At 40.1% G+C, this 16,730-nt stretch overlaps 1 protein-coding gene across 1 annotated transcript in view; it reads left to right on the top strand.

The window, feature by feature from the left end:
* The window catches only part of ARHGAP10 (Rho GTPase activating protein 10), a 286,377-nt gene that overhangs the window by 160,808 nt on the left and 108,839 nt on the right, over positions 1 to 16,730 (top strand). The window contains exon 14 of the mRNA XM_081813112.1: positions 14,246 to 14,329. Coding sequence (XP_081669238.1) covers positions 14,246 to 14,329 — 84 coding nt within the window. The remainder of the gene's footprint in view (positions 1 to 14,245; positions 14,330 to 16,730) is intronic.

Raw genomic sequence — 16,730 nt, 5'->3', positions numbered from 1 at the left:
CAGTGAGGTCAGATAGCATGGATGCACCCCAGTGATTTAGCAGATGAAGTAGTAGTCACATTTAGCAATTGGTCGTATGTACAGGATCAGAGTTCTGCAAGGAATTTCACCTTCAGATTTTAGTTTGGAAAACAAAGGATATCAGGGAAACTTCAGGGTCCATGGCAGACTTGTTGCAGATTCCTGGGCTCAGTCAGCTCTGTTAAATCGTAATCAGTGGTAGCTGGGCCTCTGCTGTAGACAATGTGAGTTCCAATAAGAATAGTCAAGGGGAGACAGGGATTTTCCCTTCTTCTGCTTTTAGGAGGTAGAAGAAGCCATGATGGTTTCCTGAGAGAGTAGAGTTTCTGAGGGCCCTGGGTCATGGATCCATGTAGCTTTGGGGATTATGAGTGTGAATCTAGCAGATGCAGGGTGGAACCTCCATCCTAAAAAATGCAGTTGAGAGAAGAAATAAGAAAATGGCTCCAGGTGGCCAAGTCTCAGTCAGAAGCCAAGGGCATTTCAGATTTCCAGCACATTGTAGGTGGATCCAAGGCAAATTCTGAAGTGTTCATGGGGTCTGTTGTTCACTGATCCTGTGCTTCACCCCCAGCCCCTTTACCTGCTATTCCATGTGATGCCTAGTTTCTGGTGCCCTGTAGTAGTTTGTTCCTTTGTGGGAAAACACCTGGTTATTCTCAAGCAGTTTTATACAGCCTTTGGTCCGTTGTGTCTAGGCTAAAAACCATGCAACCACCACGTCTCTGGCTGTCTGATGATGGAGAATATGATGGGCTCATTCATCTCCTGTCTGATGATGGAGAATATGATGGGCTGATTTGCCCTGCCGCTGCCCACGCTGCACCGCCACCCCCCCCCCCCCCCCCCAGCACCAGCCTCCGAATCACCGCTGACTCAGGGCTTCCCTGGGGACTCAGCACATAAGCTGCGTTCTAAAGGACGAGGAATTGGCCAGGTGTACAACTGTGGGGTGTCAGGAAGGATTTTGGCAGAGGGAAAGGGTGGGGTCGAAGTGTAGATGTTTGACAGAGCATGATGCATCTGGAACCTGGAGGTCATTGGCCAGACTGGAGGAAGAGAGGCACTTGAATTACTCTGGAGAAGGTACATCTCTTTGTTGGCTGGTAGGAGTGGTCAGGTTTACACTCCAAAATGATGCAGTAAGGTAGGCATTCTGGAAAGATTTTTAACCCTTCAGACCCTTAGTCTCTAAAAGAATGTGACTAGGAAGTTCATTCACACTGTCTACCTGCACCCACGTTTGTGAGGATGAGAGCTGATTTTAGTACATAGTAGATATTTATTAAATGTATTTTTAAACTTTCTCTTTCCATCCTCCCTTAAAGAGGTTTCCTCATGAAAAGGAAGTTCCTCATTTGGCAGTTATATTGGCTGATATTGTTAATTATATTTGATCTATTTATTTTGTTTCTGGAACTTTATGGTTTCCTTGGAGTGGAAAAAAATGTCTTATTTATCCTTTGCTTGCCTCTTCTCATCTCTACATAGTCTGTATCTTACATACATAGAACTCAGTAAGCAATTGTGTTTTGCTTGAGTATTCAAAGATTTGACTAATGCCACATCAGAAAATTATGTGTTCCAGCAATTTGTAAAATTATTGGAAGGACTTTTTCTTCTATATGTGGTTGGAATTAGTACTTTTGAATAATGTATGTAGGATTGGTTTTCATTCCTTTATGAATTTATGTCAGCATCTTTGGGAATTAAGGGTCAGAGTTTAGACATAGAAAGATACATCATGTTACATGTTGAAGCATTTTATGGTTTCAGAGCTTGGAGAGTAATTACACGACTTCCTTAAGTAAATTACTCCCGTTCCTATAAAGGGACCAACTCCCATGACCAGTATGTTGACTTTCTCTGGAACTGCATGTCATCTAGTTTTTCAGGTGCATGCATTCATTGTAAAATACACAAAAACAAAGTTAAGACTCTTGCTCAAAAACTTCCTCTAGTTGCTATTTTTAAATAGTCATCATGATTTAAAACTAAATTTGTATGCCGCTTTTGTTTATGAAGTTTCTCTTAAAAAATCTTCCATATGTGAATAATTTGAATATTCACTTTAATTTCTAAAGTATGGCATTAAAATGTTGGTCTAGGCAAGCTGTCAGTTATCCAGTTCAGCACTGTAACAAGCTGTGAATTCAATGGGATAGAAGGAGGAAGTCACATCTAAGATGTGTCAGTCTTTGATTTGTTGTATGTAAAAGTGAATTTCTCTTTCTTTGAAAAGCAGAGTTTTAGGTTTTTGGGAAATCTTTTTGAAGTTGACTTGAGGATTTTTCCACTTCTGGAGCACCTCTGGAATTGTCCGGGGCTTTGAGAAGGGGCCTGGTAGAAGATGATGCTGTATAGCTTCAGTATTATGTGGGAGGGAAGATGCCCAGAGTGAACTTGCAACATATTTTACCATGATTGCACATTAATCTTAAATTGCCAAGGGCAAATTATATGCAAAATGAAGAAAATAAAGAACAGCTGTCCCCAGAAAATTTACAGCAAGTGAACTTGAGTTTCTCGCGCACTGTCTCTTTTTTAATCATAATGGGTGTGAGATGGGAGTGGGTGGGTAACAGAGGACAGTCTTCTGTGGGAGGGAACCAGAGAGCCTTGTGGTGTCTGCAGAAATGCAAATGCAAAACTGAAATACTAAATCCAGGGCAGTCAGGATTATTCATTTTCTTAATTAGTAATTTTATTTGTTTTAAGAACAAATAAGCCTCCAAAGCTATTAGTTTCCAAATGAGTGGTTGCTGCGTAAAGTTAATAGGGAAAAATGGTTAAACTGTCTTGCTACAGAGTAGGCGTGCTAGGTTCTCTGTGTTTGGTTCAGATTCTGAGGAGGTCCATGGTGTTTTATTGCAAGGGAGTGGCGAAGGGCATGAGCTCAAAGGTCAGTTTGGATTCGAATCTCTTTCAGCACGTATTAGCTCTGCAACCACCACCGGTTAGTTACTTGACTGCCTGTGACCTGGTTTTATCATGTGTCGTCTGGGATAATGGTGGCATCCCCTTTGTGGGCAGGTTGTGAGAATGAAAAAGGAGCGCTTGGGACATTGGCTCACATGGAGTGCCCAGTAAGTGTGAGTCACTTAATTAGAGATCCACCAGCAAATCAAGGCCAATCACAATTAAGTAGTTCTGTTATTGATTCAAGGCTCTGGGAGCATGGAGAAATTTAGTTTTTTTTTTTTAATAGTAATTTACATAGGGAAATAAATCACTTGAGTTCACTTTAGTAATTTTATGTGGCGCTGGTAACAAGCAGTAACAGTAACTGCTTTGGCTTTCATTCTTCTGTTCCTCAGTGTCTTGTGGACGCTTGAGTAAAAAAGTGGCTGGGAGGCAGTGAAGAAAAGGAAAGAGCCATAGGAAGGAGACCATTTAGATTACCTCAGGCTCCCCCTCTGCCCCACTCCCCCCAAAAAAAGAAATTGCCCGGAGTTGCCCAAAACTGGTTTGGTCCCTGATGCTGCAGCTACTCTGAGGTGGAGAGACAGACGGCAGCAGCGAGACGCCTTTAGGCCTTTCCTGATGTTCTGCTCTCTGTAGAGAAGGGAGGAAAAGGAGCCTTGAAAAAACAACAGCCAACTTCTGCCTTGAGTTTGTGTCTTTTTTCTGATTTACGTAAGTAAAATTTTGTGACTGCTAAAGCTTAAGCTGCATGAGCAGGTTTGGAAATAAAATGTACTTTTATTTAGCTGTCCCATCCATTCCAGCTTATTTAATACTTACATATTCCTGGGCTTGCACGTGTTAGATGGGCTTTAGTCCTTTCTTTTTGGGTGTTTCCTACAGGAAAGATAATTGGAGGAAAAAATGGTGGAGATACGGTTCCTTTTCTTAAAGATTAGCTTCGATCTAGTTTCAAAGCAGTGAAGGCCCTGGTTTTATGCTTTCATGTGAACAAGTTATTTTGAGGTTTCATGGATGCTAGTAGAAGACTCAAGACTCCTAGATCAGAGATGAAGGATAGTTTATTACTCTCAGTAGCCAGAGTATTAAATTTTGTGTTGGTACCTGATTCCCAAGGGCACTGTAGAGAGGGTCAGGTGAGATCTGCACCCATAGTGGGTCATATTATAAGAAGGAAAAAAACCTCTGAACTTAGGAAACTTGAGTCTTTTATTATGGCCAACAAGCACGCCTGCCCGTTGTTCTAGATGGAGACACTATCTCTATTTTCCAAGGCTGATTCAAACCTGTTCTTTGCTCCAGAGGGAGCTAGTGGAACAGATGGTGTTCATCCGCCCTGGGGTGTTGCCGGCACAGGGGGTGGATGGGTATGATGTGACAAGATGCTCTGTTGAGGCCAGAGTGGGGCAGATCCCAGGCACTGTGCTGCACGCTTGCCTCAGTTCTATAGGCAGTAATGAGATGTTGACAGATTTGAGCAGGAATGTGTTCACATCTTTTAATGGGAGGAGGTAGATTTAATGGGAGCCAGGTGGGATGGAGGGGATGGCAGGCAGAATGGCTGGTTAGATTTTAGAAATAATCCACACAGGAGTTGATGGAACTTTAAACTAGGGCGTTGGCAATGGAAAGAAGGGATGGATAGGATGAGAGACTTGGCAGAAGAACAGAATCTGAAGACAGGTTGGCTGTAGAAGGTAGGGAAAAGGGAAGGTAAACTGTAAGCCTTCCAGCCAAGGTAGATGAAGACATCCTTAGCCAAGACAGAGAGTGCAGGAGGAGCAGTAGGTTTGGGAGGAATATAAGGATTGACATTGGTTTCTGATAGGAATTCAAGGTGCCTGTGACATATCTGTCAGAAATAAAATGAAGGTAACAGAAGAGATGGTGGGCATGATTTTTGGAGACGTGAAGTTTTGAGTGTCAGAAAGTCATGCCAGGTGGATGGCTAGGGAAGAAGATAATGGGGCAAAGGGCAGAATCTTTGGGGATCTTTGAGCTTAGAGAATATGAGGAAAAAGAATAAGTAAGGAGACACAGCACAGTCATGGGTTGGAGAGGAACCCAAGGCAGTGTGTGTAAAGGAATCCAGAAGAGGGGCGATTCCAAAGAAGAGAAAGTCATACCTATGTCAGCTGCTCTAGCAAGTTCAGGCAGGAGGAAGACCAAGAAAAAAACCACTAGGTTAAGAGTTGGGAAGCAAGAAGCTAGAGAATAGCCAGGCTGGACAGGTTGTACTTCTTACAAGAACCCTATGAGACAATATTTCTCCATTTTACATGAGCATCTGAAGCCAGGAGACGTGATTTGACTTGTGTAAGTCTCAGCTAGAAAGCATTAGACTACAACTCAAATCCAAGGCTGAGTTTTTAATGCTGGTGCTATCAACATTCATGAACATGAGGAGATGGAGACTCTGTAGGCTGATTTCCTAAGGATGCTGGAGATGAACGAAAGAATACAAATTTTTATTATTTATTTTTTGAGGATTTTACTTAACAGAGAGAGAGTGAGAGAGCACAAGCAGGGGGAGGGGGAGAGGCAGAGGGAGAAGCAGGCTCCCCACTGAGCAAGGAGCCAGATGCGGGGCTTGATCCCAGAACCCTGGGATCATGACCTGAGTGGAAGGCAGACGCTTAACTGATTGAGCCACCCAGGCGCCCCTAGACAAATTTTTAAAGAAGAAAGGAAGTTTGAAACTGTAGACAGTAGAAAAGGGAAGCAGGGAGGGCAGATTTAAGTGTCCGTCTCTGAAGTGCTTATCCAGATTTGAGATGAAGCCGTTCTAAAGTCATGCCTTCTTCTTTCCATTCAAGCTCCATCATGGACTTCTGAAGGGGTACCATCAGCCCAAGAAAGATTTATCCTTTGCTAAGAATCTCTGCAGCACCTTGGAAAGTCTTAGTGGAAGACATAATATCAGTGTGGATTCTGCATCTGACAATATTTAAAGCTTTAATAATAAATGGCATTTTATGTTTTCCAAGTATTTCATGTACTCTAGCTCACCCAATCCCTATAAAACTCAGGAGGTGGTTGAGGAGATTGATCTTGTTTATTAGGCTCGGGTGCACATGAGGGATCTGAGGCTTGGAACAAGTTAAGGGTAAACCTGCCACAGTTCACACAACTAGAAAGTGGCAGAGCTGGGATTTGGATCCTCATCTCCTGACTCAGAGTCAGAATTAATCCTGTGGCAGTAGAATAAGGTGAGAGGAAGAGTTGGTTGACAACTCAGCTTAGTGGTAGTAGGGGAGCTGAATTCTGGGAGGCCCAGGGACTGTGAGATACTCCTTTCCCCCAGGGTTTCCACTGTGAGGAAAGATGGAAGGGCACATTGGATGAGTCATAGCTAGATCTTTCAGATCTGGGACAGCAAGACCTCTGGAGAGAGTTTGGGACCCCAAGTATTACTAATGAAAGAGGAAACTTCCTGTTAGTGTGTAGTTTCTCACCAGCCCTGCTGGAGGCGCCCTGCCCACTGGTTTGGGTGTTTGTGCAAGGAATAGCAGCAAGTCTAGAGGTTGTCCGAAGCAAAAATGCTTTTTCTCATGTGGGCTAGAAACTGGAAATGAGGCCGGCCACATGGAGTACTAGGAATATATATTCTGTTCTGACCATAATACCAAGGTAGCAGCTAATAAACCAAATACCCTTTGTATTTGAGACTTGGATTTGAAAGGATGAGTCTTAGAGTCAAGCCTAGATGATGTGTCTGAAGAGTCCTGAAGTGATCACTGTTTCCAAAAATATTGGCTTAGACCTGGAATTGGATATTTGCCTTGTACTTTGTCCACACTCATCACTTCTGCTGGGATGGGATGCAGTAATATAAGTGGATGTGACAGCCAGACTCAGTGGATACAGCTGCCCTCATGTGCTGAGCTGTTGGGTTTCTGAGCTAAGTCCTGGGTTGATTTGGGCGTGGGAAGACCATGTGGATGAAATCACGAGACCTTTCCTCAAAGTCCTTGCTGGTGGGGAGGCTATTATCGTAGTGCAGAAGTGGATTTCTATGAAAAGAGTACGTGGAGGCCAACTGAAAGTGAAACCAAGACTTCATAGGAAGGAAAAGTGCTGAGTGGTTCCCGGCAGATAGTAGCTGTCTGTTGTGTTTTCCTGTCTGCAGCTCACATCATTATCATCTCAGGGAGAAATTCCAAATGTGATCAGTGAACAGGAATTTCATATTTTCCATGAGCCATTCATATTGAATAAATTTTGGCTCTCTTCTCAACATGTGCTTTATTGTGTAAAAGTAGGCTATAGACTATAGACTATGCGCCTCAGGTAGGGCAACCTGTGTTTCTATTGTGTCTTGTACCGAGCTTTTTTGATACTGATTTTGAATTTTTTGCTCAACTAAAGCTTGTAATGGGTGCTTGGTATGTGAGGCTCATGCACATGCTTTACACATGTTGTCTCCTTTAATCTTCATGACAACCCCACGCCACCATTAACCTTGTTTTTCAGGTACAGAAGCTGAGACACAGAGAGATGGAGCAACTTGCCAGGTTGTACAACGGGGTAGTGTTAGAGCTGGAAGTTTCCAAGATATCAGTAACCTTAACTCATAATAATTTTCATCCTACAAACTTAAACTCAACAAACTTGTGTTTCTTGATTATGCTTTTTTTTTTTAAAGTGAGGGGACCGAGATCTAGAAAGGTTAAAATGTTACTATCAACTGTAGTTAATCTCTTTCAGGGCTTAAAATTTGTTTTTTACCCTTTTTGCAGTATTTAATTCATTGGAAGTGTTAAAAACAATGCATTCTTCTTCCAAACTTTTAGAATTCTAGAATTCTAGGGCGCCTGGGTGGCTCAGTTGGTTAGGTGACTGCCTTCGGCTCAGGTCCTGATCCTGGAGTCCCTGGATCGAGTCCCGCATCGGGCTCCCCACTCAGCAGGGAGTCTGCTTCTCCCTCTGACCCTTCCCCCTCTCATGTGCTCTCTTTCTCATTCTCTCTCTCTCTCCCTCATTCTCGCTTTCTCAAATAAATAAATAAAATCTTAAAAAAAAAAAAGATTTTCTCATAAGACAAATATCTGTGTGACAGATATGACAGCTGAACTCAATCTCACTAGCCAGAAGTGGGTCACATGGACACCTATACATGGAGGAGACTGGCTGTGTTCCCTCTCTCGCTGTGTCTCTCTCTCTCAAATAAATAAATAAAATCTTTAAAAAAAAAAAAAAGAATTCTAGAATTCTATAAATCCAGTCTCTTAAATTTATGATGTTGAATGTTATGTCCCTTTGATGGACTAGAGGAAATGATTCTTGGTTCTGCCTGCTTATACTTAAAAATAATTTAATGTAAATGTGTGTTTTTTACAGAACCTTAAGTTATTATGAATTGTCCGGTATCTTGGAAGGGCATCTTTGTGTATGAAGCTGTTTATTTTTATGTAACCCAGTTCAGTGGATAGCCTGGAAAGTGCTTATTGGATTTGCACAGACATGTAAATAGAGTGTTTATTGGAGATTAGTTATAAATAGATGTAAGGGACACATTATCAAATTTTTGTAATTTACTGATGACCTGAAGCAATATTCATGATCCTCATGATTGCTATTTTTGTAGTCACCTTTATAGCATATCATTCTTAGCCTTGTTGCTGGGTCATTTCCTCACAATTTTTCCTAATCATTTTACCTATAGTGCTTTTTTCCTTTTATTTAGAGTCTTTCAAGGTTAGTTAATATTTATAATATATAATTATGAAACATATTTACAACTATGATTAATATTTATGCATAAAATTTTATGTTTGTTCATTACATAGCCCAAAGGGGAATTCGTCTTTGAAGCGCTGGGGGACATGTAGACCTACATTTGTAAATATGCTTGCGTGCATGCGTGCGTGTGTGTGGATGCCTTATTAATGATGACATGTGGCAGACTTTTGATGTAAATTCTGTGAATGTGAACCTGAATATTAATGACCTTTCACCCTGTTGTCAACTTGTGCACGTGCAAATAAATAATTCAGTCCTTCCACAAATATCATATCAAGCACTCTGCTGGTTACTTGATGAGAACTGAATGAATGTTAGTTGCTAGACCCATAACATATGGTCATTTTTTTCTGTAGAATCATACACCTGGAAAATTCTTTTTAGTGATTTTGTGCCTGTTCATCAAAAATATTTAAGTTCCACTTTGAGTCTTATTCTTTTATACTGCTATATCTGTCTTTTCTACTAACAACCTTTTCTGTCCCTTTTTATTTTCTGTTCTTATCACTTTACAAATCAATCAACTTATTAATCATTTATTCAGTTTATCCATTAATTTATCCAATTTGTTTGTTAAATGTATACCATGTGCTGAGGATCATGCAAGTTATTAAGAATCCTGAGTTATCAGGTATGGAATCTGCTCCTGAAGCCAGAAAGGAAAGGAAAGACTTTATGGCTGGGTTGGTCCCAAGTTGCTCTCTCTTTTAATTTTAATTCTCTTTAAAAAATTTTACCCTGTCTTCACTTTATTCTACCTTAGTGCTTAAAATATAGTAAGTATACACTATTTTATGAAATTAATAAGAATTTAAATGTTATATAATTTCCAGTCTGCTTCTCATTGATTTCCAATTTCTCCTTCCTTTCATTCTGTTCTTTGTTGGCCTTTCCTCTGTGTGTGCGTGTTTTAATTACCTGTCTTCTCTCTTCTGCTTCCTTTATTCTAAATGCCGCTTCCTGTGTTCTTCTTACTCAATACATTTATTTGCCAGTTGCAGCCACTCCAGCCTTTGTACCCACCTCTGTTGTTTAACTGAACTTATCCACCCTCTTTGGCTTTCTTTTCCTTTTGCATCTAATTCTTTTGTTGTCCCAGAGCATCTTATTTTTTTGCTTCTCCAGCTCACCTGCCAGGGCCTGAGTGCCCACTGGTGTTGGGCAGTTCTCTGCAGGTGTTTTATGGAGTAGAATAGACTCTGGTTCTGGCAGCATCTTCTGGGTTCTGAGAGGGAAGCTGTTGGGCAGAGATGATGATGAAACCTGACTCATTTCCACTTTTTGACTTTCTCCTTAAGAAAGATGTAGCTAGTTCTCAGTGACAGGACTGTGTGAGATTGGAGGAGACAGGTGGTGGGAAGGAAGACACATCTGATTTCACCTTGTCCACTTTGCCCGGGGACAGCTGTGAGCAGCTGCTCATCATGGTGACAGAGAGCACTTACCCTTTTTTTTACTACTGATCAGAAACAATCTTATTTATTAAAAGAGAAAAAAATCTTTGGGTCTATAACACTTTGATCAGATGATGAATTTTTGTTAAAAGTTAGAAAGTCTTGTAATGACATCAGAGAATGTTGATATCCTGAAAAAATTGTAATAACATGGATATTTTAAGTTTTTAGTTCCTAATTGTAATGTCTGTTTTGGACCAAGTCCAATCTATATCTGTAGTTCCAAGTTAATTTTGAGTCAAGTCACCCTGGCCATGCCTCTTCAACTATTCTATGCAAGGCACCATGAAAGCTATTAAAACAAAAACCAAGATTGACCTAGTATCTTTCCATGTCTCTGTGTATTTGGGAAGAGAAGGTAGAACACAGGGCTGAAAATCATGAGGTTGGATGTGTTTTTAGAAAGGTAATGTAGACAGTATGTAACATCTCCAGATAGGTTGTGTGTGGAAATTGCCTTTAACGTGGTTAATTAGGAATATTCACACTGAGTGGGGGAAAAATACATAACTAATCTGATGTCAGGTCAAGCATTCAGATTTTGATTTTGGGAATTGCGAATAAGAGATTATGGGCTTGTTTTATTTTTTTTTGTTTTTAAGAGGAATTAATTATGAGTCACATTCAGAGAAAGGAAATACCACTGTGGGCTGGTGGTAGAAAAGGTGGGATTTTTATCTGGTTTTGAAGGTCCGGATGGGACTTCATTTTGCTCACCATTGAATCTCGGGCAGCTAGAACAGTATTTGGCACATATTTGATGAATAAATACTTGACAGTGGAGTAATTTGTGAAGGGAAAGAACGTTTCTGTCAGACGGGACCTCTGCCTCAGGAGGGAATGAATTTGGTTACTTGTGGGTGATAGTCTGGGGTCTGCTCTGATGAAGGTGAATATTCCACAGTAAATGTGGGTGGGTGAGGTAGGGCCCATTGTGGATATTTATGTGTTTATGTCTTCCCTACTTGTTCTGGAATCGAGACTTGATCTGATGGTTTACTCTTAAGTGGGGATGAAAGAGAACTTAGATAATCAAGAGAACTTAGAAAAATAAAAAGAAAAAATGATGATGTTCTGAATGAATTATGGTCGTGTGTGCTTTCCTGTAAGGGTGCCTTAATAAATGTGTGTGTATAAAATTGAAGACTGTGTTGAAGGAGCAGAGATTAGTCTGAAGTTTGAAGAAATTGTGTACACTGACCTATTGAATTTGGAAAGTGACAGAGAGGAAGTCAAAGAAAATTTCAAAATTCTAATACTTGGTGATTAGACATAGTGACTCCTTTGACTGAAAGGGGAAAATGTGGAAGAGAATCCGGAGAGACTGTGATAAACCCACTCATGGGACTTGGCGTATTGATTGGTTTATATTCTTCAAATATATTTATTTGTTGTCTTTTATAGGACACATATGTGTTCATAGATATAAAGTATGTTCCAATTTTCTTAATTTTAAGGACATTGTAATAAGAAACAATATCCTACATGATGTGCATGCGTGTGTGTGTGTGTGTGTGTGTTTTATGGGCTGTTTCCAAGCTGCTTTGATAAGAGGTTTATTTAAATTTCATCTTAAAAAAGTGGAAACTGCGTTGAGTAGCATCAATTCCCCCTTGCGCCTTTCATTATGCATTAGCAATTAACTCAGCTTCTCTCAGGTTGATGAATTTGAACTTGATCAATTATCTGATAGTAATTACCAGCACAGAGTGATGATTATTGCTGAGGTAACATTCTTATTTCATTTCTCTATGTATTTTAGGCCCTTCTCAAAGGCGCATGTTTGTTTGACTGCAGAATATGCTTTGCTCTTTTGGCTTCTGGCACTGAGGTCGAACTATTTTAGGTTTCTTAAATAGAGGAGTATTGAGAAAAAAATCCTCTGGTATTTTAAACTCTCCGGACATGGCCTTGTGGCCTCTAGGGGGAGGAAGGAATGAAGCCCAGTCTTTTCTCTTGTAGCAGGCTCAAACTCTGATTTTTGTGTTTCTTGACAATTTCCTTTCCTTTTTATCAACTCCTGGCAGGGCTGACCTGAATTTTTCTCTCTCTTGGAGTCCGTGAGCTTCCCCATCAGGAAGATGCCTCTCTGCTGCTTTGGTTCTTTAGCATTCAAAACGTCTTTAGAACAGATATGTGTAGACTGAAAGGCTAGTCTTTGCTCTTCTGGTTCTTTGAGCTCTTTGGAGATAATTGAGAGAGAAGGTGTATGTGTTTGCTTGGACTACCATGGTGAAGTACCACAGACTGGGTGGCTTAAACAATAGAAATTTATTTTCTCAGAATTCTTGGGGCTAGAAACCTGAGGTCTATGTGTCAGCAGGGTTGGTTTCTTTTGAGGGCCCCTCTCCTTGGTTTGTGGGTGACTGTCTTCTCCCTGTGTCTTCACACCGTCTTCTCTCTGTGTGTGTGTCCCAACTTCTTATAGGAACATTGGTCATACTGGTTTAGGGTCTACCCTAATGACTTAATTTTAACTTAATTACCTCTTTTAAAGACTTTATTTCCAAACAGTCAAATTCTGAGGTAGTGAGGGTTATGGATTTTGGGGGGACACAAAATTTTGCATATAATAGATAAGTAGGACATTTGAGAAGCTTAAAAAATGATTAAGGAGAAATAAATGAAAGGCAAAAAGAGAAAAGGAAAATAAAGACTTGTTTTTTACAAGGAATAATAAGAGCTTTTATGTGTGTGGTGTGTAAGAATTGACAGTACATGTGTTAATATCGTCTCAGTATCCTCCCACCATAACACAAGGTGCAAGATGCTATCCTTGATCTCAGATACCTCATCGAGACTCAGAGAAATCTCCGGTCTCTCTGCCCAAGGTCTCAGAGTTGAGGAGTGACTGAGCTTTGACCTGAATCCAGCCCTTCAGAATCTGCCTGGTATTCTATTCATCACCCATGCAGGGAGGCAAAAAGAAAGTAAGCCCCCTTGGGCAAATTCCAGGGCCTTTTGGGTGGTGTTTTGTTTTGGAAACTTGGAGGATTGGAGGCATCATCTTCCTTTCAGCCAGTTGTGTTCTTGTTAGCTTTAACATTGGTAGTGCAGACCATAAACACAGGCAACAAGCTGTAACTCTCTTGAGAAATAAAGATAAGTCTTGTTTTTTTGAAAGTCATTATATTATTATGAAAGGTTTCAAGCATAAAAACAGTAGAGAGAGTGGTACAGTGAACTCTCTTGTATTCCTATTACTCAGGCTCAACAATTATAAAGATTTTACTAAAATTGCTTCATCTATCCCTTCTTTGCTCTTAAAGCAAATCTTAGATAGGTTCCTTTCACTCTTTTCGGTATGTACCTTAAAAAAATAGGGATATTTTCTGACCTAATCTTAATGTCACTCAGAGTTTCCAGATTGCCTCAAAAGTGCCCTTTTATAAGTTGGTTTATTCAAATCAGAATCCAAACGTGCCATGTATTCGATATACTAAATTATGTTCGACAGTATATTTTCTTGCCTTTACTTCTTGTCTGTTGTGCAAAGAGATATTTTGTTTCCCCGGCTCTGCAGAGAGAGAATGCTGGGATTTGGTTCATTTTGATGTATACTTTGTAGTGATGTTCCTTGGAAGTTTCAGAGCTCCTCACTGGACAGGGCATATAACAGCTCTTAAAAACAAAAACAGTTCTGCCTTAGTTTTGAATGCAGTTTCCATGGTCTTAAAGAATCATCCAAATAACAATTTCTTTCTGTGTCCTAATTAACACCATGTTATTTTTAAAAGGCTAAAACTTTTCAAGAAAAAAGTCAAGAATAAGTAAACATAATAAACACGAAAGTTACAATGCATCTTTACAGAGTGCATTGGTACACATGAGTACTACTTAAGGAACTTCTTTCATTAACATTGACTCATTACATTTTGTCCACATGGAACGTTGTTTTTATGAGATTATTTTCCAACCATAACTCATGAATACCAAGCTGCTAAAACAAGTTGGTAAACACTTGCTTTTGTCGAACGTTATTTTTATAGTCAACAGGAATGCTGCTAATGTGAGTTAGCAAAGACTCCGAATGCAATTGTTTGTTCCCAGCTTTTAAAATATGACAGTCTTGTATTTTGCTAACACTTTGTCTCTTCCAATAGGTATAAATGACCAAGGATTGTACAGAGTTGTGGGGGTGAGTTCAAAGGTCCAGAGACTTCTGAGTATGTTGATGGGTATGCCTCTTTTCTAATCATTTTCCATGCATTATTTGTTTATGTTCATTGACTTCACCACTTAATATTTCATAGTAATGTACAGCATACTTGTGAATCCATTCTGTTCTTCTACTGCCTAGATGAGCTTTCTCCTAAGCAGAGCTAGCTGATGCAGAGAAGTAGATTAGTGTTTACCTCAGCCCAGATTATCCACTCCCTCTTTACTGATTAAGAAATGGTGGTGGTGGTGGGGGGTGGTGGAAAAAGAATGCAGGCTCATGGGTGAATGTCTTCTTGCCCTGGCTTCTCAGAGGAAAGAAGCAGCCAGGCCTCTGCGATTTGCATGGCTTCCAAATTGCCTGTCCAGAGTCTTGACAGTACATTTGGTTGGACAAGACCACTGGGACTCACTCATTTTTATGTTGCTTCCAAAACTGTCACTTGACAGCAAGGATCTGATTTTCCGGGATTCATTGGTATTCACAGTGGCTTGTTTGTAGTTTGCACCAGGCTCTTCTCCAGAACCATGCATGCTCCATCTGTGCTGATAACACAGTGTTCTTTGGCATCGCAGACTAGAGGAAGCCAGAAAGCGAATTCATTTCATTACCCCAGACATTACGTGAATGACAAAGCGCTTTTCCATTACACGCTGCTGTCATCTCAGTGCCACCTGGGAGGGGCCCCACTTCCCTCCCCACCCCAAAGCAGGCTGCCTCTTGAGGAGTGATACCTCATCAGGCTGGAGGGCCTGCATGTCAAACCAGTCTGTCATTTTGACCTTGCTAAATATTAATTAACTTGATATCTCACTTTAATTAATCAATATTAACAGTGCCCTCAGGTATGCTGTCAATGCATTTAAACCTGCCTGCATCTGAAAGCATTGTAGGGAAGACTCAGTTTTCGGAAGCATAAACCAAGATGAATAAAATCAGCTGATGTGTTGCAGATAGGATTGCTTGTTTGGCTGTATTTGAATTAAGGATTTAATAAGAATAACCTTTTTTTTTTTTTTTTAGCTATTAACCACAGGAAAAATTGCCCGTCATCAGTTGGAGAGCTGTCTTAGAATACATTCGCTTTCATGAGCTGTTTTCATTTTCTGCCTCTCTGGTTTAACTTGGGTGTACAATTTTGGCAGTCAGATTTTCCTTTTTACCATTAGTGGGCTCCAAATTAAATAGACTCAGGTTGCCAGTGGTTCAGTAGCAGCTGGAAGAGTTTAATGGGACTCCAGCATCTGCTTTTAGTTAATTTTAAAATTAGAAACACTTCTCTCATTTCCAAGAGATGGTGTAATAAGGATTAGAATTGGAAGACTCTGTTGGCATCAGAAAGGGATATACGCAAACAATGAATCGTGGATCACTACATCAAAAACTAATGATGTATTTGTATGGTGACTAACAAAATAAAATTTAAAAAATAAATAAAATAAAAAAATAAAAATAAAACAAAAAAGAAAGGGATATTTTGGCTGAAAGGCACACTTGGGCAGCAAATTGGTCAGAAGGATCCTAGCATTATTTTTACTATCTTCATGTTCACGTCCAAGGGAAGCTCAAACCAGGGTGTCTCCGTGGTCACGCCAAAGTGTTAAGCTGTCTCAAAAGTTGTTCTTAATCTCATAAAATCCCACTTGATCTGCATCCCTGAACAAGGTGGTAGTTTGCTGTGCTCATGGGAAATGTCTCAAAATAATCCTGAACCGGCAGGGTGTTTTAAAATACCTAAACCCTCAAAAATTCATGACCTGGAAAACGGTTTTCACTTTCCATGAGACTCAGAGCAGCGAAGTCGAGGATACAAGCATGATACAACCTGATTTCAGTTACTGACAAAGGAAATGCTGTGTTTTCCCAAGAAGTATTTATCCAGGAAGTTGAAGAATTGATGAGAGTGTTAGCTCCTTATTAAAGGAGGGTGGGGGTGGGGTGGGCGCTACACAGCAGAAATTATTTTACTTAATCCATAAATAATTCCTAGTATGAATTTAAAATTGCCAGTCACAAACCTTGGATTTTTATTAGGATTAATCCACTTTCTTGTTACTTTGTTACCAACTCAAACTTAAGCTCTTAGCAGAATAGATTTATTCGCTGTGTCCTAATTTAAAATTCTCTTAAGATACCTCTTTCCATAAAAAAAAAAAAATCTCTTTCCGTCCATCCTGATTCACTAAGTGTTCACAACAAATAATTTATACCTCTTCCCCCCCCCCCCAAAAAAAAGATTTTAGAGTTTCTGTGTATTGTATATACCCTGTCCCCTGGACATTCTTTGTTTCCATCTTTTCTCACCTCCCTGTGTTCTAGGGTTCTATATCTTCAAGAGAAAAAAAAAATTGGATGAGTCTGCCAGATTTTTAGCTTTGCTCTTTTAAACCAATCCATAATTCCTCCCCTCTAGAGGAGTTAGTTCTGAT

This window comes from Leptonychotes weddellii, chromosome 2 (genome assembly GCF_054177405.1).
Source record: "Leptonychotes weddellii isolate Sample4059 chromosome 2, ASM5417740v2, whole genome shotgun sequence".
In the NCBI taxonomy this organism is placed as follows: domain Eukaryota; kingdom Metazoa; phylum Chordata; class Mammalia; order Carnivora; family Phocidae; genus Leptonychotes; species Leptonychotes weddellii.
The sequence above is the reverse complement of the archived record's forward strand: the minus strand, read 5'-3'. Positions and strand labels throughout refer to the sequence as shown.